The 22,410-nt window shown below is 48.4% G+C and overlaps 1 protein-coding gene across 1 annotated transcript in view; it reads left to right on the forward strand.

The window, feature by feature from the left end:
* Window positions 1-390: 390 nt before the first annotated feature.
* The window catches only part of PPM1D (protein phosphatase, Mg2+/Mn2+ dependent 1D), a 33,613-nt gene continuing 11,593 nt past the window's right edge, over window positions 391-22,410 (forward strand). The window contains exons 1-3 of the mRNA XM_053274511.1: window positions 391-1,099; window positions 9,605-9,833; window positions 16,133-16,257. Coding sequence (XP_053130486.1) covers window positions 658-1,099; window positions 9,605-9,833; window positions 16,133-16,257 — 796 coding nt within the window. The 5' untranslated portion in view covers window positions 391-657. The remainder of the gene's footprint in view (window positions 1,100-9,604; window positions 9,834-16,132; window positions 16,258-22,410) is intronic.

The raw sequence follows: 22,410 nt of genomic DNA on the forward strand, positions 1-22,410 counted from the left end.
AGAGGGAAGAGAGAGCAAGACGAGAGCCCGAAGACGCACTGACGTGAGTCACGCACCCTCTCGTCGAAAAACTGCAACAACCCACGCAATGCCTCTGACCCCATGGCGGATAGCTTTCAGAACCACACACTACTGTATTTAGAACCAGCGTCACCCGGCGACCTGCGGTCCCCAGCAGCTGGGGACCCTCCGGGCAGGCTTCTACTCTCCGCCCCCCAACCCCCGAATCTGACACGTCTTCATCCAGCAGCCCTCCGCTTTTGGGAAGTCTCTCTCTTGCGGGCGGCGGGTGGGGGTCCCTTTCTAAACTTTGAAGCGTTGCGCGGACGGGAGCGCGCCCTGCGCCTTTAAGAGGAGGAGGAGGGGGCGGAGCGCCGGCCTCTTTCCCGGCTGCCCCTCCCTGGAACGTTGGCCTCCCGAGTGTTCCATCGGGGATTGTTTCGGGCTGGCTTAGCTACAGTGCGCGGCGGCGGCGGGCGGCGTTCCATGGCGCGGCGGGCATGCCCCGACAGCGCCTTCCTCGACCGCGGTGAACAATAAAGCGCCGGCGGATCGGAGCAGTAGCCGTGCCCTCCGCGGAGCAGGGAGCCAGGAGAGGAGAAGGAGGCTTGTTGCTTGCCGCGGGAGGAAGCGCCCCCCCCCCGCCCGGCTCTCCGCATGGAGGCTCTCCTGTGCTCGCTGGGGGTCAGCATGTTCTCGGACCAGGGAGGCAGGAAATACATGGAGGACGTGACCCAGATCCTGGTGGAGCCGGAGGAGGAGGATGACTCGCAGGCGGCGGCAGAGGCAGAGGGCTGCTCCGCCGCCGCCGCCCAGAGTTGCAGGGGCCGAGGAGCGGCTTCCAGGGCGGCGGCGGCAGCAGCAGCAGCAGCCCCGCACTCCCCGCCGCCCTCTCCCCAGCCGGCTCCCGGCCGGTCGGTGGCCTTCTTCGCGGTCTGCGACGGGCACGGCGGCCGGGAGGCGGCCCACTTCGCCCGCGAGAACCTCTGGGGCTTCATCAAAAAGCAGAAGGGCTTCCGCTCCCACGAGCCGGGCGCCGTCTGCGCGGCGCTGCGCAAGGGCTTCGTCGCCTGCCACCGCGCCATGTGGAAGAAGCTGCGTGAGTACTACTCTGCCTGACTCGGGGCCCCCGACCTCCCCTTTTCTCCCCCCACCCCATCTCCGACGACGACCCCTTTAGCGGCCCAGGGCCCGGCTCTGGTTTGGACGCGGCGGGAGTGCCGCCTTCCTACCTCCCTCCGCTCCGCGTTCAGACGACCAAAGGCTGTCCCGGGTCAAGGGCCCCCCCCCCCCCTCCGAGGCCGCCCAGACGATCAGGGGCTGGCGGGCCCGCCTGGGTGAGTCGATAGCTTCTCCAGGCCCTGTAGACAAAGACGGGCCGCCGTCGACGGTTTCTGAACGCGGTTGTCAAAAACGACGCAGTCTGCTGGGAATGGCATTCGGTTCTTGTCACCAGCGACCCTTAAATATTGATCGCCTCAAGGAAAACCTTGGTCGGCTAGAAACACCGAGGACACGGGATGGGGCATGAGCCTCACCCCACTGAGTTGAGGTTGTTAATCTCCGTGTTTATCTCCTGTCCTTCTCCCAATTTGGAGCCCAGAGTGGCGTCTGTGCTTCTGTTTTTTTTTTTAATCCGCATGACAACCCTGTGAGGTAGGCCCGGCTGAGGAATTAGTGACTGGTCCAGCATCACCCAGTGGAGTGGAGCTCTGGTCCTAATCCGACACTTTAGTCTCTATACTGCATGCTGGTTGGGCATAAACCAAGTTTTTGTTGCAAGGAAACGGTGCAACCACCCTTGTAGCCCCCCTATTGCAGGGGTGGCAAACCTGAGGTACTCCGTCAGTTTATTGTTGCTGGGGGTGATGGGGGTTGTAGTCGAACAGCAGCTGAAGAGCCTAAAGTTCTCCAACCCTGCCCTTTTATAATGTTTGACCAGTGATGCAGGGCAATTATTCCTGACTGGGGGGGGGGCTCTCCAGATGTTGCTGAACTACAACTCCCATCATCCCTGCCCACAATAAATTGTAGCTGGGGCTGATGGGAGACGTAGTTCAGGGACATTGAGTGGCACCCAGGTTGGGAACCGTTGGTCGGGTATTGGTGCCCCTCTCGCAGTATTCTTTCCAGGGTCTAAAATTCCTCTTTTTAAAATACTCGCCTCCCCAGTTGCCAGATCAAGCAACTGGTACCAACATCTCCATCCTACTTGGCATCTCAGGCCCTCCGCATTCTTTTAACTGCCACCTAATTAAAGGCTCCTGTGTCCAAGCCATCCACTAATTTTATGCCATTTACAATTTGCAGAGAGTGCCCGGCCTGCCCTTAGGGCTCTGTCCCCTTAGAGGCTTTTTATTTATTTTATTTATTTCTTGTTAAATTTATATACCGCCTTTCGTTAAAAGCAATCCCCAGGATGGTTTCCCCAGAGTTCGAACCTGAGCATCTTCCAAGAGTATATTACAAGGCCTTTTTAAAACTTTGGTTTTTCTGTTTTGACTTATAGTGAATTTTTCTTGGTCTCCCTCCCACCCCGATGAATTTCCTCTGCATGCGGGTCACAGTTCCAGATACCCAACACCTCTGCTGCTCTGAACTTGATAAATGTTGCTTTAAAAAATACCCCGTATATTTGAAAGCTGTGGCCATAAAAGCAAGCCCACCTCACAATGCAGTTGTAGAATGCAAGAGGGGTCTTGAAGGCCATCTAGTCCAACCCCCTCCTTGATGCAGGACTCATCTAGAACTTGAGCATTCCCAACAGATGGGGTCCAGCCTCTTCTCGTAGGTCTCCAGCAAGGGAGAGCCAATCCACCCCTTAGGTAACTGCTACCTTTGTCAAACTGCTTGTATCACTGAAAGAAGTTTCTCCTAAGCCCTGTTCACACATTACTTTCAACGCATGTGCAGTTGATGGACAGTGTAAACGTAGAGATCTGGGTGCACATAGAAGCCCTATTCAGACATTATGTTGTATGAGAGCACAGATATCTGTAAATGTGTGTGTGTGTGTGTGTGTGTGTGAGAGAGAGAGAGAGAGAGAGAATGACTCTGCCTGCATTCATTTTAAAAGTGAAGCTGAGTACCAAATGCATGGTGTAGAAAAGAAGCAAACTCCTGGGTCTGAATTCAGCATAACATGTGTTTAACTGTACTGGTGTACAGAGCTGTATTGGTGTACATATACATAATCAACATGTCTGAATAGGTCCAGTTATTCACATGCACAGAGTGGATTGGAATACACTTCCTGTTTTTACCCTGCATTTGAGGGGGCCCGTCCCCACATTGACTTTTAAAATGGATAAACACGTGTACAGTCCCTCACACACAAACCTGTACATGTGTGCAGACCTGATGTAGTGTCTGAATCCTGCTCTAATGTTCCAACAAAATCTCTGCCCTTTGAACGGTTGGGACTAGCAACTTGAAAGCAATACACACCCTGTAATCTCCAAATACGTTCTAAAACCTGGAAGGATTTATATGCAAAACCCTGGCGTCAGAAGAGCCTGTTTTAAATGGTCAGTGCATATTATTATACACTGGGCGGCTTAATGTAAGCGGCCCAGAGACAGAAGTTTGGGGCAGCGTGATTGATTGACTACGTGCCATCAAGTTGGTGTCAACTCTTAGTGACCACATAGATTGATTCTCTCCAGGATGATCAGCTTGGCCTTGAAGGTCTTTCAGTGGTGCATTCATGGCTGTCGTCATCGAGTCCATCCACCTTGCTGCTGGCCGTCCTCTTCTTCTCTTCCCTTTGTTTCCCAGCATTATAGACTCCTCCAGGGAGCTGTGTCTTCATAGGAACATAGGAAGCTGCCATATACTGAGTCAGACTCTTGGTCTATCTAGCTCAGTGTTGTCTTCACAGACTGGCAGCGGCTTCTCCAAGGTTGCAGGCCAGAATCTTCTTCACATAATGTTTCCAAAGTAGGATCGTTTGGGCCTGGTCATTTGTGCCTCGAGTGAGGATTCTGGATTGATTTGTTCTGTGATCCATTGGTTTGTTTTGCGGGCTGTCAATGGTCTCCTCAAAGGTCTTCTCCAGCACCAAAGTTCAAAAGCGTCAATACTTTTCCTATCTTGCTTCTTCAAAGTCCAGTTTTCACATCCATAGAATGTCATTGTCCAAACGATTCTAATCTTTTGTAGGTAAAGAAACCCACAAAATGTAAATATCCTTCCCAAGGCCTTCATGGCAACCCTACCAAGTGCTAGTCTGCGGCGTATTCCTTGACTGCTGGATCCTTGACTGTTGATGGTTGATCCCAAAAGGCAGAAGCTACCCCACCACTTCAGTGTTTTCATTATCAGTTCTGAGGCTGGTTGCTGTATCCGTTGTCATTAGTCAAGTGTACAAATATAATGAATACACGAATAAAAGTGTGTGTATCACAAGCTTAAGTTTAGATCACCTTTGCCATGGCGCCTTTTCTCTCTGCTCCACTTGCTCTCTCCTCGCTCACCTCAGACCGTGGCTGGCTTTTTGTCCAGATCGCAAAATTGGCTATAGAAGCACAAGCGAACAGGCCTGGCTTGAATTAGGGGCAGGAGGGGAAGTGGCCGGCTGGAGTGGCTTTGTTCTGCTTTGAATAAAGGAGGGAGGATGTATAGAATTCCAGGCATCCCTCCTTTAAGGAGCAGATGGGAGTTGGCGAAGCACGGGTTGAGTTGTGGGAGCAGTTGCATGTGGACATGAGATGCTGCCTTCTACAGAGTCAGACCCTTGGTCCGTCTATCTCAGTATTGTCTTCCCAGACTGGCAGCAGCTTCTCCAAGGGTGCAGGCAGGAGTCTCTCTCAGCCCGATCTTAGAGATGCTGCCAGGAACTGGGCCTGCAAATCAGGTGCACTGTCACAAAGAGACAGACCTGTCCTCTCCCTTCTGGGTGCTTCAGAGACATTTGATTTGTTTGAGGGAGAAAAGGGTCCCCTTGATGGGAGATGACTTGGGAACCCCATAGATCAGGGGTGGCGCTCTAACGGTTGGGGAACTACAACTCCCATCATCCTCAGCCTCAATTTATGGACTCCCATGGAGGCAAGGCAGAATATTAATAAAATAAGTTGTCCTCCTGCATGCCCCCTCTTTTGGGAACATTGCTGTAGCTGCTGTTGTCCATACAGCACCATTCATGTCTCTGGTGCTTTACAATGGTTGAGAGGTCTCTGCCTCAAGGAGGTCACAGTTTAGAAGCCAATATACGGGAGACTGCAGAGGAAGTGGGGGAAACGGGGAAAGAAAAGGCTGCTATTTCATCATGAGTGCGCTCTTAGATTTAGTTGCTGTTGGTTTTGGGAGCTTGGCCATTATTTTTGGTGCTGTAGTGGTTGTTGAGTTAATGAATGAAAAATCTTATTGATTAAAACTAGTGCTGCTGAAGGATCAGGAAGCAGATCTGAATGTTTGTTTAAATGTATGTTTTGACGTTTTCTGAAACAATCATATGGACACAATACAGGGTTGTCATATTGGATCTGAATTTTATTTTAATGCTTGTGAAAAATGTGCTTTTAAAATCCACAGACAGCAAGCACCTCTTAGGAAAGCCATTTTCTCTTGGGTGAGATCGAAGAGGAAAGTTCTTCTGTAACACAGCATGCATCCTTTCAAAATCAAAGAGAGGATTTTCTCTCTCTTTAGGATTATATGCTCTCTGAAGGGTGCATTCAACTGGATTAAATGTGTACACTCGGTTGCCTAAGACTATTGGGCGATGGCCGTAGTTCCTTGGGAGGTTCAGAAAGAGAACCCCAACAAAAGTCTCCTGGTATGCCACTTTGGAGGCTACAGTGGGGCTCTAAAACTGGATGAGAACTTTCTTCCCTTCGGGATACTTTGGAGCTTGCCCAGTTGCTGAAGGGAAAGCACTTCTTTGGAGGAATCCGAGAGACGGTGTGCTATGGGGGTTAGAGAGTGTCGGTCTTGGCCGGGGAGGCTTGAGTTCGAATCCCCACTCGGCCATGATTTTCTTTTTATCTTTAGCCATAGTTGCACATTATGTTGCACAAACATGCAATCTGTCTACACGGGTACAGAATTATATGCAGGTACAGTTATTCACATGTTTATATGGAAGGGATTTCAGCCGTGTAGAAAAGGATCTGTTTTGCATGTAGAAGGTCCCAGTGAGGTTCAGTCCCTGGCAGTATCTCCAGGTGGGGTTGGGAAAGACTCCTGCCCGAAACCTTGGAGAGCTGCTGCCAGTTAGGTTAGGCAAATCCTGAACCAGATGGACCAAGGGTCTGACTCAGTATGAGGAAGCTTCCTGTGTTATATGTGTGTTCAATATCTGTACCACTTCCTTTCCATCTCCTGCATTGCTTTAAAAGGAATGCTTGTTCATTTTTTGTGCGAGTGACTGTACACGTGTATAGACATCTGAATGCAGGTACAATGTAATGTCTGAATACGGCTTTTGAAACCTGTGTCTCTTACTGAGGCCCAGAGAAACTTACCGTTGTTAAAATAGAACAATAGGTAGAATAGCCTCAAAACATGCAACTCAGCGGTTGCTTTTGCACCTTTCAGGGTGGTTGTGAGGATAAAATAGAGTAACCCCCATGCATGGCCCTGTGAGCTCATCAAATAGGAACATAGGAAGCCTGGGAGATGCTGCTGCCAGTTGGTGTAGACAGAGTGTAGACAATACTTCCCAGAGCGGCTCCATCCTTTAAGGGCCCAGCTTTCCTCTCCAAGGAGAAGGCACTCCCTTAAATGCCCTTGGCCCAAGCCCTGCTGAGTATGAATTCTGCAGTTAACTTGCAGCTAGATTCCATGTGCCTGCTGGGTAAAACCAACAATATCTTCTGCTCTGAACTCCTTAGCTAGCCCCCCCTTTTGAAAGATAATGCTCCCTCGTCCATGACCTACTTTTGTGTGTCCTGGGTCAACATTTTCTTCGTGGCTCTTGGTTTTTTAAAATGGATTCTTGGCAGCATCGCGCTCTTTTCACTTCTGCTCCCTGAAATGTCTGTGTTGTGTTGTGTGTGTGCTGCCCATTGTTGTGATTTCCCAGGAAATGTTCCGTCTCTTCCATGGTGGGAGAAGATGGCTGCCTCCACAGCCCCCTTGATCTCCCTCCTCCCCAACTATTTCAAGTGTGTGAGCTCTCAGGGCTGTGATAACAATTGGGGAAGCGGCAAAGGGCTTGCAAGTGTGGAAAATCTCCCGGACGCTTCAGGTTTGGAGCTAGCAACTAGCTGGATTTTCAGACCTGTTTTTCTTCTGGAGCTGGTAGTTGGAGGAACAGGCCTGTGGTGTGACTCTTGGATCATTTTTTTGGCCAAAGACCAGGATGTAGGGAAGGATTGGACTTGGTTTCCGGTCAGAGGAACGTAGGAAGCTGCCATATACCGAGTCAGACCATTGGTCTATCTAGCTCAGGATTGTCTTCACAGACTGGCAGCGGCTTCTCCAAGGTTGCAGGCAGGAATCTCTCTCAGTCCTATATCTTGGAGATGCTGCCAGGGAGGGAACTTGGAAGCTAGATGCTCTTCCCAGAGCGGCCCCATTATCCCTTAAGGGGAATCTCTTCCAGTGCTCATACTTCTAGTCTCCCTTTGATATGCAACCAGGGCAGACCCTGCTATGTCTTTGCGGAATGGTGCTACTAGCTGCACAAGGCAGTGAATTTGGCTTGGCCTGGGGACCACGGTGCCTAAAAGGTGTGGGGCCTAGATGACAACAGGGCTGCAGGAAATCTGTGACGAGTGATCGGGATGTGCACAAAAATGATAGGGATGTGCACGAACTGGTTCGGAGGCCCTTTTAGGGATCTCCGAATCAGTTCCAGAGTCTGTTGGTTCGGTTGGTTCGAAGGTGGAGGGAACAGCTTTAAGGGCAGAGGAGGGTGCTCTTTAGGGATGTGCACGGAACGAGGGTAGGGAGGCTCAAAGGTGGTGGGGGTCTCTCTTTAAGAGTGGGGGAGGGTGCACTCGCCCTTCCCACCGCTTTCCCCCCCTCCGGCGTCCATATTTTGCAAAGCCGATCGGGGTGCCAGCATCCCTCCCTACTGCCCTGATGCCATCAACTTCCAGATATAACCGGAAGTTGCTGATGCACTGGCACATATGCACGCACATCATGCACAGTCGGGGGTAAGAGCACCCTCCCCGTTCCTTTGTGTCCCCCCCCCCCGAACCGGCAGCCGCTGGTTTCATGCACATCCCTAAAAAATGATGCCCGACAAGTTAAAAAAAAAAAGTCTTGATGAGCAATGTACCAACACAGTTTGATGAGTAAAATATTTTGTTTGGCTGATAAACTGAGCCTACATTTTTTCACCCCTGGACGACAATTTTCCAGAAGATCTTCATTTGTCCCAGGCAGCTGTGTTTCCGTTCAAAGTATGCTGTGAAGTGTCCATTGTCTGGCTCCTAAACGAGATGTGAAAAAATTAGTCAAGGCTTGCCTTAGAGTTCCTCTTGGTGGAGACATGGCCTTGGACAAGGATGACCTTTCTTGGCTTGTTATCTGGTACAGATTTTTCTGTCCAGTTCATGAGTAATCCTTACTGTGCATGTAGACATAGACACACACACACACACACACACACACACACACACATTCCCGGTAACTCAATCCTGGATTGCCCTTGCATCTCAAAACTGCCTCGGAGGAGGAAGTGAGTTAGTGACTACTCATTAGCCGCCAATCAGTGCTAGGCACTGATAGTTTCTGCAGACAGGAAGAACAGGTTTCCCTTGAGCTTGGTCTGGGAGAGAAGATGGCATAGCTGTGCTTCTGTAGTGGACGTAATCCTAAAGTTATGTATATCTGCACACACCCTTACCACCCTGAACTTTGCTGAAGAAGTATACAAAGCGTGGTGTAGTGGTTAGAGTGGTGGAATAGGACCAGGGAGACCCGAGTTCAAATCCCCACTCAGCCATGAGACTTGCTGGGTGACTCTGGGCCAGTCACTTCTCTCTCAGCCTAACCTACTTCACAGAGTTGTTGTGAGGAGATACTTAAGTATGTAATACACTGCTCTGGGCTCCTTGGAGGAAGAGCGGGATATAAATTTTTTTTAAAAAATAAAATAAAAAATGGAACATTGCATTTTGATGTTTTACCTAGCACGTATTAACTTATTGACACTTATAAAAATGAATGTTCTAATTGAATATTTTGGTAACATAGAAGCGATTGTGCAATAAGATATAATTTTTCTCGGTAATAAATCACATTGTGTCATTAGTAAATCACATTGTGTCACTAGTAAATGTGTTTAGGGTTGCAACCAGTGTTCCTTGTAAGAGGGATTCCCATATGTTGCTGACTACAAATCCCATGGCCAGCTAAAAGCCTTTGCAGCTGGGGATAATGGGAATTGTAGTTAACACCATCTGTTATAAGTCACACTGGTTGCAACCAAAGTCGTACCTTCACCAAGAAAATCATAAGCTTTCAAACTCTGGCCACTTGGAACAGAAAAAGAACGGGTTCTCCAAAAGTGTGTGTTCTGGTCGCTTGGCGATGGCTCTGAATCGCCGTAGGCGAGGCTTCGCATGCCTGAATTCCCTCCATGCTTGGTTTGTGGTGAAATAACTTCTGCCACACCAGTTTAAACGTCTCTCTTGCCCCTTTGCAGCAGAGTGGCCAAAGACCATGACGGGACTCCCGAGCACATCGGGGACAACGGCCAGCGTGGTCATAATCCGGGGCTCAAAGATGTACGTGGCTCATGTCGGGGACTCGGGCGTGGTGCTTGGTGTCCAGGAAGACCCCAAAGACGACTTTGTCCGGGCCGTTGAGGTGACGCAGGACCACAAGCCGGAGCTTCCGAAGGAGAGGCAGCGGATTGAAGGGCTCGGGGGCAGGTATGAGCCTGGTCTGATGAATCGCCTGCTTTCTTCCCAAGAGGAGCTCTTCTCATAGACTGGATGAGGCCTATTGGTGGAGCTGGGAGGAATCTGCATCTTTGGGCGACTGAGGCTGAGCTCAGGATCCGTTGCAGGAGGGAGGACAGCTGGTCTTCTGGTAGCGAGTGCGAATTGTCCCCTTGGTTAAGTAGGCTCTGCCCTGGTTTGCATTTGGATGGGATTTGCATTTTGATACCTTGCAGCAGGGTGGATTTGATTTAAATCAAACTGATTTAATTCACGATTTAAATCACGATTTAAATCACTAGTCAGTAAGGCTTGATTTAAATCATAGTTTTCTACATGAAGACTAATTCTTGCTGGTATAACTTTAATATGCAAGTAGATGAAGATTTTTAGAATAACAACTTTTCATATTAGTTTTTTTATCCCCAGTTTAATAGGTTAATCATTCATATTTGGACAACTTTTCTGTTGTACTTAGGAAGGAGAAAAATAATCATTACCTTAAAAATAACAATTTAAATAGATTTATTCAACTGAAACAATAACATTACAGCATATGTTATTTGCTTAAACAAACATCCATGTTTGTTAACTAATTTGGCTAAACAAAATATATATATTTTAAGAAACTTAGACTGTCAGCCCAGCCTACACATGAAAAACTTAAATACTGTCCTCTGTAGCTCACTCGTCATCTTCATCTTCTTCTTTGTTCATAATCTGGAAAAGAAAAACAAGCTTTCCTGCTTTATCGGGTCCCAAACGATTTCTCAATTTAGAATGAATGAGTCCAAAGGAAGAGAATATTCTTTCAACGCCTGCAGAAGAAGCTACTGCTGTTAAAAGTGAAATCATTACTTGAACAGTCTCTAAATCCAAGTGCTTAAGTGACTTCCACCAGTTCACTGGTGTGACTTTCTTTAAAATATCTTCAGCAAACATATATTTCTTGAATGGTTCCCCCTTAGCTTTGAAGTTTATTATAGTTGGCATTACAGATGGATGATTGCTGGATACCCATGTCATAGCTAACTCCTCTTCCTCAGCACTTAAGTTTTGACCCTGGTACTGGATATTGACAATATTTGCCAAAAAATGAGCTGGAGACAGTACTTGTCCCATTCGTTTTTTTAATGCTTGTAATTTAATTCTGTCCATGTGTAGTTCTGTTTTTAAGTGTTCACTCAGTTCCTTCCAAATTTCAACAGCATCAGCAATAAAACAGCTATTTTTCTGTATTTTGTTTAAAGATTCAGAGATGGGTTTCAGGATGCTCAGCATATGTTCAACATTTCTCTTAAGCCCAATGTTGAGGATTTTGGCCGTGACAGTGCCATCTATTTTATCTCGATTTTGTTCATAAACTGTCATCAGAATAGGCCAGTTCTTGATATACTGCTCAAAACAGTCCACCACAGAGTTCCATCTAACATCTTGTGGGAGCGTTAGCTTGGTTCCACCCATCCTTTTCAGAGCTGCAGCAAAGTGATTGTTACGGAAGTATTTAGCAATGTCAACAACATTAGTCTTTATTTCTGGAACACTTAAGTCTTTGGCTAAGAGGTGCAGCAAATGAGCACTGCAACCATATGTTATTAGCTTTGTATTCCCTTCCTGCTCTTCTAAATTTCTTCTCATCTTGGATACATTTGCAGCATTGTCTGTGACCAAACTGCGTACTAGACATTTGAATTTTTGTTCACATGTTATTATAGCTTTTACTGCCACTTCTTGTAAGTATTCTGCTGTGTGTGCATTTCCTGACGTATCAATTGTTTGTGCAAGGAAGATTTCCCTTCTTCTGTTGTTATACAAGCACATACAATAGGATCATTGTGGACATTACTCCACCCATCAATACTTAGGTTAACAATTCTACCCTCCAGAGCTGTTGCACATTGCTCCATTTCTCTGTCATACACTTTATCCAGCAGTTTCCCTGCAACATCTGCTCTGCTGGGTGGACTGTATCCTGGTCTCAGTGACTGAACCATATTAATGAAATGTGGGTTCTCAGTCAGACGGAAAGAAGAGTTCGTTGCATAAACAAACTAGGCAATTTTTTCATCAATTAACTCTTTTTCTAATCTGCTAGTTTTTATCACAAACTTATCTATGGTGGTTCCAGGAGGGAAGGATTTTTTCTTTCTTTTAGGTGATAGTGATATGTGGCTGTGGGTGTCTGATGATGATGCTAATGAAGCACTATCCTGGATGGATAACTCTGAAACTATAGAACAGGAGGATGGTGATCTTGAAGGTGGATAGTTTCCAGAATCCATGAATTCCCCTAAACAAAAAAGTCAATGCTGTTATTTTATTGTTTATACAATTTCTGCTTATTGTACACAGCACTGCCCCAAAAGGAATATTTGCTTTTCTTCATAACTGTACCAAATGACAGTAACATGCAGTAATAATAAGAAATATAATTTTGCTCAAACATGACAGTTCAAGGCAGTCTTTAGAAATATTATATGATTCAATAAAAATGTTTACCAACCTGAAGATCCTGCCTGTTCAAATGTGTTTCTTTGGTCATCTTCATCACAGCACTTCTCATGATGTTGCCTCATTCGGGCCACCAGGCCTTGCATTTCTTTGTTGCAGTGTTTGCATTTTGCACGCATGCCTGCCTTACCGATAGGTAAAGGAACTTCATTAAAATATTGCCAAACTGGGTCTCTTTTACGGCCTGCTGCCATTATAGGTTTTTTCCTCCAAGGAAAGAATGTGATAAACCTCAGGTCATACACACAAAAAGATCCAAAGACTTGTCTGTCTGTGGCTATGCAGTATTGTGCTCAGAAAGTTTCACTTTCATTTTGTACTGCTTGTCTGCTTGCCCCTCCCTCCTCACACTTAGTTTCACTTTCTTCTTGTGCAGATCTATTCCACTCCAAACAATCAGAAAAATATTGTTTCTATTCTATTTCACTGAACTTCTTGAAACTCAGCACTGAAGGGGTTGATTCTGTATTCATAGGTTTGTAGAACAATAGGATTAAGGTCTTTTTCTCAACTCTGTTCATGTCATAACATTTTTGCTGTGAAGAAGAGGCATGTGATCTCTGCTGAGTCAAATTCAGTTTTGAGAACTGCAAAAGTAAACCAAGCATCTGTGATAATATCTTGTAGGCAGAGAAACTGCGCAATAATCTTACAAAAACCTCTGGAAGAGCATGACATTGTAAATGGATTAATGGAATTTATTTACCAAAAAAATTAAACATATACAGCCTTATTCTACATAATTAAAAAACAAATCTTTATTTCATGATGGAATAACCTTTGGATGGTAATATATTTTCCTCAAAAAGCATTTTATTAAAAAAAAAATCCGATTTAAATAAAAAAAATCCAATTTTTTTGATTTTTTTTTTAAAAAAAATCATTGATTTTTATCCACCCTGCCTTGCAGCAGACCCGTGAGCACGTGTCTGCTGCAAGATATTCCCCTTAGGGGAGGGGGCTGGAGCCTAGTGAAAGAGCATCTGCTCTGCATGCAGAAGGTCCCAGCTTCAATCCCTGGCAGCATCTCCAGGTAGGGCTGGGAGAGGATCCTGCCTGGAATCTTGGAGAGCCGCTGCCAGTCAGTGTAGACAGTCCTGAGCTAGATGCTCCAAGGGTCCGTCTTGGTAGAAAGCCGCTTCCTAGGCAGGCTCAAAGGCGGCCCACGTGGCTGTTGTTCGAATTGGAGACGCCTCCTCCCCTAATCCGGAGCTGGGCGGAATCCCGATATTGGATCGTGTGTTAGATTAAAAGCAAGGCTGGAGGCTGGGACCTGGGCAGGACGGTTTTTCTGCCGACCTCGTTCAGAAGCTGAGAATGGAATCCGCGCAAGACCTGCTTCTCGTAGCCTGCTGGGGCTTGACGGACAAGCAGGGACCCCACTTAACTGAGCCAAGAGGCACCTTTTCCAAATGGTGAGGCTCTTGTATTTAGCAGGGGGAGAGCAACTGGCCATCTCCATCCCCAGCACAGCATCCCTCCAGTGGCTGGTGACTATCTTATGTTTCTTTTTAAGACTGTGAGCCCTCTGGGGAGAGACATCTCTCTGTCTCTCTATCTAACTAACTAACTATCTATCTAAACCGCTTTGGAGACTTTGGTTGAAAAGCAGCATATAAATATTCGTCTTTCATTCGTCAAGGTCCCCGCCTTGCTTTTATCTGATCATCTATCGGAAGTACACACAGCTCCCCAAAGTTAGTTGGGGGCTTCTCTGACAGTCTTGAGAACAGTCCAAGTTCTGCTCACACCCGGCATGCCAAAATCCCTTTTACTTATTCACGTTCCAAAAAAATTATACTGCCTTCCTACTTAAACGCCACATTCAAGTCAAACGCCGCATGCAGTCAGAAAATGGAAGCAATAATGGATTAAAATCCACACAACAAGATTTGCAAAATAGCAGAAAATAACAGGATGGTTCACTGCAGGGGGAACTGCTGCAGTTCTAGCTCACCAATTCCAGAGAGAGCTTCTGCCAAGCTTTAATGGCTCATGAGGGAAAGTGTGGGTTTTCCCATCATCCTAAACATAAGAATCTAGGAGATCATGTGAGCCTTACAGGGGAGGCAGTTCCTTAACTTTCGTGCCCATGTCAGACACTTTCAAACTTGCAGTAATGTAATTTTATTTTATGTTTTTCTGTGTGAACTGCTCTGAGGACTTCTTGTTGAAAAGAGGTGTATAAATATTTGTAGCAAGATTTTCTTTGCTGGATCCAACGCTTTTGAGCAGCAGCCTTTATCTTGTTGGTGGATCCCAGCAACTGAGCCCAGGTCTCCCCGTTTCTAGCTGGATACTCTTAACCATTCTGCCATGCTCTGAGATAACTTTTTAAATAATATACAGTATTTGTGTAACCCCTGCAAACTGAGCAAAGAGGCACCTTTTTAACATGGTGATTTTCTTTTATTTAGCGGGGGAGAGCACCTGGCCCTCTCCACCCCCAGCACAGTAGCGCCAATGACTGTTGCTGGTGTCTGTCTTATGTTTCTTTTTAGATTGTGAGCCCTTTGGGGAGAGGCGTCCTTCTTCTCCATCTAATTAATTAAATGGCTGTCTGTCCCCAAAGGGCTCGCAGTCTAAAAAAAGAAAGCCACCACCAACAGCCATGGGAAGGATGTTGTGCTGGGGCTGGATAGGGCCAGTTGCTCTCCCCTTGCCAAATAAAGAGAATCACCACTTTGAAAAGGTGCCTCTTTGCTCAGTTAGCGGGACGTCTGGGGATCCCTGTTGCAGGGAAGAAGGCTCGTAACTGGGCAAAATTGGATTGAGGCCAGAGAAGTTGATCTTTTAGACCGCGTTGGCGTTTTGTGCATCATGGTGGCAATTACTAGCCACTGGGTGGCTGTAGAATTTGGCTTACCCAGCTTTCAATAGTGCCCTGCCTTGCCTCAGGTATCCAGCTCTTTTCCTTGTTCCTGAAAGATTAATTGCTAGTTGACATGAATGCGGCGTGCAGGCACTGTTTCCCCAAACCAGTCCGTCTGCTCCGCTTTGGGGAGCAGGTGCTAAAATGTGAAAAGGGTAGCTTGGATTCCCAATCAGCCTTCCCCCTTGGCCTTAGGGTAAATTGAGACTAATTTTTTCTCTCTCTCTCTCTTTAATGTTGTCTCTTGCTGCTGAAAGGTACTTGGGTTGTGTTAAAGCTTCTGAGATTTATTTATATATATTTTTAGAGAGATGCTCCTTTTGGAACGGTTCCTTCAGGTTTTGCGGTGAGGCAAAGATGTGTCTGAAAAAAATAAAACGGACTTCCCAGATGGCGAGGCAGCTAGACGACAGCCTGGATGGCTTTAAGAGGGGTCTCAGCCCTATCTTGAAGAAGCCAGGGAGGGAACTTGGAACCTAGATGCTCTTCCCAGAGCGGCTCCATCCCCTGAGGGGAATATCTTCCAGTGCTCACACTTCTAGTCTCCCTTTCATATGCAACCAGGGCGGACCCTGCTTAGCTAAGGGTACAAGTCATGCTTGCCACCACAAGACCAGCTCTCCTCCTTTCAGAGCCTCGGGGTGATAGATGCTAACTTTCTTCTATCTTCCTTCTAACTCATGCTGGTCAAAGACCGAAATAAATAAATTGATAGTGAAAATGATAATTAGAAATTCCCTTATTCCCTGGGTGTCTTTGCAGCAGAAAGGCAAGGTAGAGGCGTTGTGATATGCAATGATATGTGAAGAGGAATTGATTTCTTGTGTGTGTTCTCTCTCTCTTTCTTTCTCCCCCCACCCTTTGCATCCCTCTCCCTCTACCCCAACTCTCCCTGGCTCGTTTTTAGCGTGATCAATAAATCTGGCGTGAATCGTGTTGTGTGGAAGAGGCCTCGTCTGACCCACAATGGCCCTGTACGACGGAGCACTGTTATTGACCAGATTCCATTCCTGGCTGTAGCCCGTGCCCTTGGTAAGTTTTCTCTTCCTGTCAACTAGGGATGTGCGAACAGGTTCGACATCGAACCTATTCGATTTGACAGTCTGGTATCAAACCACCACCCCCACCCCCGGATTCGGTTCGGCATTGGACTGAATCCCCCTGGCCGTTTGTGGGAGGTGGTGGGCGTTTTTGCTATCTTTTTTACAAAAAGAACCAGGCCACGCAGAGGCCCATTGGGCATGCGTGGTGGCCTCCAAAATGGCCGCTGCCACACAGGGCAGGCTCGGAACGGGCGATTTTCACCAATACAGAGGCTGGTGGGGGAAGGGGTAACTCCAGAGACACCCCACACCCCACCTGGCGGCCTTGGATGGGGTGAGTAAAATAATAATAATTTTTAAAATTGATCTAAAAAGAGCATGGAAACACCCCCCCCAAGCTGAATTGGGGGCGGTATGTTTCGAGGGGGTGCAGAACCGTACTGGCTCGGTTCGGGTCCAGTTCAGACTCAAACCGGGACAGCCGGTTCTGTGCACACCCCTACTGTCCACCATGGGGTGGACAAAGTTGTGGTTGTGGGGGGAGAGAGGTCAGGACCAGGCCAGCTGAAATCTGCAGGGGGGGATGACCCTGCACCCCCCTGCACACAGTGGTCTCACCCAGCCCACTTCCTGGCCAGGCAGGAAGTGAAGGGGTTGGCCTGGCTCCTGGGAGGCTGGAGGAGTCGTCTCCCCACCTGACTGCTTGTTCTGGGGCTAGAGGAGGGAGTGAATGAGACTCATCCGTCCTTTTCCTTACAGTGGACGGAGGTCATGGGCTTCTTAGTCTGGGTTAGCAGTCTTCACGTGGCTCCAGGCAGGATTGGCTTGATGCTTTTGAACCCAAGGCAGGCTTGCTTCCAGTTAGTCCACAAGAGGCTCCAGAAACCCAGTTTCCAGTCCTGACAGGCTCCAAACGGCAGGGATTAGATCGTGCTCTGCTTCTCTGAAACTTTATTACAGGCCAGTCCGTCTGTCGTCTCTTCTGTTCTCCTCTAGTTGTGCAAGGGATGGAAGAGAGTCATTTAAAAAAAAAATTGCCTTTGCCAAATTCTAAACGCCTTTTTTCTTGCTTTCCAAAACCCAGAGGCCTTGTAAAAGGATCCGTTCAAGGTATAGGAACACTCGACTGCAGAGTTTTGATCTGAAGGATGGCAGAGAGAATGGGGGAGTAGGCAATACTTATGGGCCAAAGCCTGCTACTTCCTACTATCCTGTAGGAATATTTTAAATAAATAAAGTCCATAGGAACAAATGGAAACTCTCCACTTGTGGGGTGGGAGAGACCGAGTGCTTAAAGGAACTGGGCATGTTTAGCCTGGTAAAGAGAGGGCAAGCTATGGTTTGTCACAAGCCAGGGTTCACTGAGACCATAATTACATTTATTTACTTATTACATTTATATCCCGCTCTTCCTCCGAGGAGCTCAGAGTGGTGTACCTGGTCATGTTTATCCTCGCAAGAACCCTGTGAGGTAGGTTAGGCCGAGAGCAACGTGACTGGCCCAGCGTCACCCAGCACCTTTCATGGTTGAACGGGGATTCGAACTCGGGTCTTCCGAGTCCAGCGCTCTAACCTCTATGCTGTCCTGGCTCCCTACGTGAAAATTGGTGCCGGCGTGTTCTACCTGAATTTTTAATGTAAAAATATATATACTAGCAGTCACTTACTATGGGGGTTCTCCAACTTGCCCCCCCGATGTGTCTGGACTACAACTCCCATCAGCCCCTGCTGCAATGACCTTTGGCCCCTGTTGGGGGGGGCGAGGGTCTCCAGATGTGGCAGGACTACAACAATCGCCAGCCGCAAGCAGTTTTCTCTCTAATTTTTTTCATCTGTGTGCGGAATTAGTTTTGTTCTGGGTGGCAGGATCAAGGCCGTGTGTGCACACGCCTGCATTCAGGATGGGGCCTTCCTGATTCCACCTGAGTGTGATCTAAAATGAACTGAGCAGACATCCAAAAGCGTGTGAGTGCGCGCACACGCCTTAGAGGGAACACCGGCCGCAAGGCCTCCTTGGTGCCGAGCGTTAGCAAAAAGAAGGGGGCAATATACTGCCCCCCCATAGGTTTGCCGACTTAACTTCCTGCTGGGGTGCCCAGACTCCCTGTTGAAGGCTTGGGTTGGTGCCCACTGGAGATCGTTGTAACAGGGGCCGCCGTGCGCGCATGTTTTCAGAGGAGCCATTGTTGGAAATGTGCATGGCCCGAAATGGCTCCCCACCCCCGTGCCTATTATGAGAAAATGAAAGCCAGATGGAGGCCAGCAGATGGTTTGTGTTTTAATTACACACTTGGTCGGGCTAGGTTAACCCTTGCGTCCTCGGCAGACAATGGTGGGATCAAGGTGTGTGTGTGTGTGTGTGTGTTGTTGTTGTTGTTGCTTAGTAGTTGCCTCCCCGCCCCGAGACACTAGTTCCCAGTTGGTTTAAAACCAGCATCTTCACACACTCCTGAAACAGCGACTTGTGCAGCAAAAAGGGGACCATGTGAAGATTGGGCTTTGTCTAGGTTCTTGGTGTTTCGACGAATCATGTTCCTAGTCCTCTGTGTCCCGGACGATGCCCTCAATACAGGTGGGCCAGGAAGTCAACGTAACTGCATGGCTTCGATGGTCCTGTGAGCTGCCAAATTTTACTGCCCGTGCCTGTGTGTTGGAAGAAAACTGCCTTTTCTTTTTACCCGTGGGTCTCTTACCTAGATTTATCTGTGTGGTTCAAGGACGGGTCTGTTAAGGGAGAGCAGAGGCGTGTTAGAGCTGATGTCACATAGTGGTTAAGAGCATTTATTTATTTATTTATTTATTTATTTATTTATTTATTTATTTATTTATTTATTTTTAATATATATATCCCGCTCTTCCTCCAAGGAGCTGAGAGTGGTACAGGAAGAGCGGGATAGAAAATGTGAAAATAATAATAATAAAAAAAGGGTCAGGTAGGCAGAAAAGGTCTGGAAGTTTCCCTTCCTGGTCTTGCTCCCAAACTCCATCAGGCAGGGCCTCAAGTTCTTTCCCAAGTCGAAAGGATTTCCTCCTCGCCTCAAAGACGTTCTTCCTTGGCTCATCCCTTCTCAGGCTCACTTCCCGCCCTGACGTGTGCACATTTTCCGTCCTTGGCGACGGAGGCCAAATGTGCAAGAACGTAATAGAAAGCAGAGCCGGCTGTGCCTGTTTATTCGAGGCAAGGCTTTGGGGCCTGGGCGGCCTCCTCCTGAATGGATGTGGCTTTGCACTCAGAGACATGTGGGTCTCTTTACCTGCTCGGAATTCCCCCCACCCAACCCTCGCCTGCCTCCATAAAGGGGCCTCTGGTACACGAAGCTTGTTGTTCACCTGGAAGAGATTTATCTTGCTTGGCCTCCTTCCACAGAAGAGCAGAAGCTGGCTTCTCCCTGGCCTGTTCTTCACCGTCGCTGCCATTTCTCTGTAACCAGGGGCCACACCAATTGAGGCTTAGCCCACTAGCCGGCCATTATCGGACCCTTGCTTGGCTTAGATCCTTTTTGGGCACAGCGCTTAGGAGAGAAGCCCGTCCTCTGCACTGGGAGATGGAGACACTAAGAAACTGAGGAGCCCTCTCCTCCTCCAATGCAAATGCAATACACTTTTCTCTGGTCATGCAAGTAGTCTCCCATTCAAATGCAAACCAGGGTGGATCCTGCTTAGCAAAGGGGGCAATGCGTGCTTGCTACCACCAGACCAGCTCTTCTCCTGCTTCCTGCCTGCTACGCTCTGCCTCTAGCCTTCCTCCCACCTCATCTGTAAAATGGGAATAATATTGGAGGCAAGCATAGAAATAAGCTCGCCCCACCCCAGATTGCTTGTCTGGCTCCATTGCGTGGAGAGCCAGCGTGGTGTAGTGGTTAGAGTGCTGGATTAGGACCTGGGAGACCCGAGTTCAAATCCCCACTCAGCCATGAAACTAGCTGGGTGACTCTGGGCCAGTCACTTCTCTCTCAGCCTAACCTCCCTCACAGGGTGGTTGTGAGGAGAAACTCAAGTATGTAGTACACCGCTCTGGGCTCCTTGGAGGAAGAGTGGGGTATAAATATAATAATAATAATACCAGATATCCACGTCCATTTATTCATTGCACTGAATCACTTCATTCTCGCTCGCCTTCCAAGGACCTCGGGGCTGGATTGTCGGTGCAGCAGAGCACTTCCATGGCAATTGAATTTGAGCCCCTGGTGAAGAAATTGGGGATAAAAACCTCTTCTTCCTCAGCCACTTGGAGAAAAGTTTTCCTCTCCTGTGTTCGGTGCTTTTCATTGTCACAACAACCCTGTGAGGTAGACCGAAAGATGAGCAGCCCCCCCCCCCCCCGCCGCTGCCCCCACCAGACTGAATTTCTCTTTGGGCTTTTTTCTCTTTTCTGAACGCTAGAGGAGAAACAAAACGTCTCTCTTTTTCTTCTTGCCCTGGCGAGAGACGAACCCTTCCACATTCCCCCGGAAGGCAGTTCAAGGTGTCATGTCCTTGGCTGCCTCCCATCCCCAGAGTGGCTCCTGGCGAGTAAGCGACAGGTGGAGTCTGAATTGTAGGTGCATCTCCTGCTGTATCCAAAACCACACCTGGGCTGGCTGGTTTAACCTGTTCTGTGCATTACTTGTTGCCGCCGCGGCGGTAGCATGATGTGTGAGGGTTGGGGTGGGAATTTGGCTTTTGGATACGGAGAGTTATGATCCGGGAGCTGGCTGAGCCATGGGCGGGTGCGATGGGAGCCCGGTTCGGGTGAGATTGGCTTGCTGGCACTGCCAGGGAAAGTGGCGGCCATGTGGCTGGGAACGGGGGGCCGCAGCTCAGTGAGAGAACCCCCTTTGCTAAGCAGGGTTTGCCCTGGTTTACATTTGGATGGGCGACTGCATGTGAGCGCTCTAAGGTGTTCCCCTTAGGTGATGGTATCTTAGTTGAGTGGAAGAGCATCTGCATGCAGAAGCTCCCAGGTTCAATCCCTGGCAGCATTTCCAGATAAGACTGGCAGAGACTCCTGCCTGAAATCTTGAAGAGCTGCTGCCAGTCAGAGTAGTCACGACTGAGCTAGATCGATTAAGGGTCTGACTCAGTAGGCAGGGGAATGGGGCCGTCGCTCAGGGGCAGAGCGTCTGCTTGTTTTGGTTTGTTTTGGTTTGTTTTGGTGTTTATTTAACACATTTATATAGCACCCAAAATGCAGGTCTCTGGGCGGGTGTGCAACAAAACCATAAAAACAACCAATAAAAAGGTTAAAGGATGATGTATCAGTGTTGTCTACACTGGCTGGCAGCAGCTCATTGAAGTTCCAGGCAGGGGCCGGGCCCAGCCCTGCCTGGAGATGCTGCCAGGGAATGAACCTGGGACCTTCTGCATCCAGATGCTCCATGATGATGCTCCATGAGCTGCAGCCCCATCTCCACAAAAGGACCCCAGAGGACACTGCCATCGACTGAGCCAGACTGCTGGTCCATCTAGCGCTGTACACTGACTGGCAGTCGCTCTCCAAGGTTCCAGGCAGGGGTCTTTCCCTGCCCTACCTGGAGATGCTGCCAGGGACGGAATCTGGGACCTTCCGCATGCAAGGCAGATACTCTACCCGTGAGCCTAAGGAGATAACCTTGCAGCAGACGGTGGTCGCATATTGTCTCCCGTCCAATGGCAAACCTTGGAGAAGCTGCTGCCAGTCTGGGAAGACCATGCTGAGCTAGCTGGACCAAGGGTCTGACTCAGTCTGTGGCAGCTTCCTCGGTTCTTAACAGCAGCGCAGCCTTTTTCTCCCCTGTCCGGGGTTTGTGTTCCTGGAAGCTCTTCTCCTTGGCCTGGGAGGGGGAGTGGAGGTCCTGGCAAGATGCCCACCCCAGGAAAGCCAGAATCTGCCTTTTTGTTTTTTCTCCGTGGCAGGAATTGTGCAAGGTATGCGTGGGCTGGTGCTGTACGATCAAGAGGCCCCCTGCCTCTCTCGGGCTCTCGAGAGGCTGGAGTTTTGTTCTGCGGTTCTAGTTATTCAGTAACAGAGCAATTTGCCATCGGGCGAGGAGAGCCGGTCTTGTGGTAGCAAGAATGAACGGTCCCTTTTGCCAAGTCGGGTCTGCTTTGGTTGGCATCAGGTTGAGGACGTGCCTGTGAGTGCTGTAACATTCCCCCATCGGGGATGGGGCCGCAGCTTAGT

This window comes from Hemicordylus capensis, chromosome 12 (assembly GCF_027244095.1).
Source record: "Hemicordylus capensis ecotype Gifberg chromosome 12, rHemCap1.1.pri, whole genome shotgun sequence".
Lineage (NCBI taxonomy): Eukaryota > Metazoa > Chordata > Lepidosauria > Squamata > Cordylidae > Hemicordylus > Hemicordylus capensis.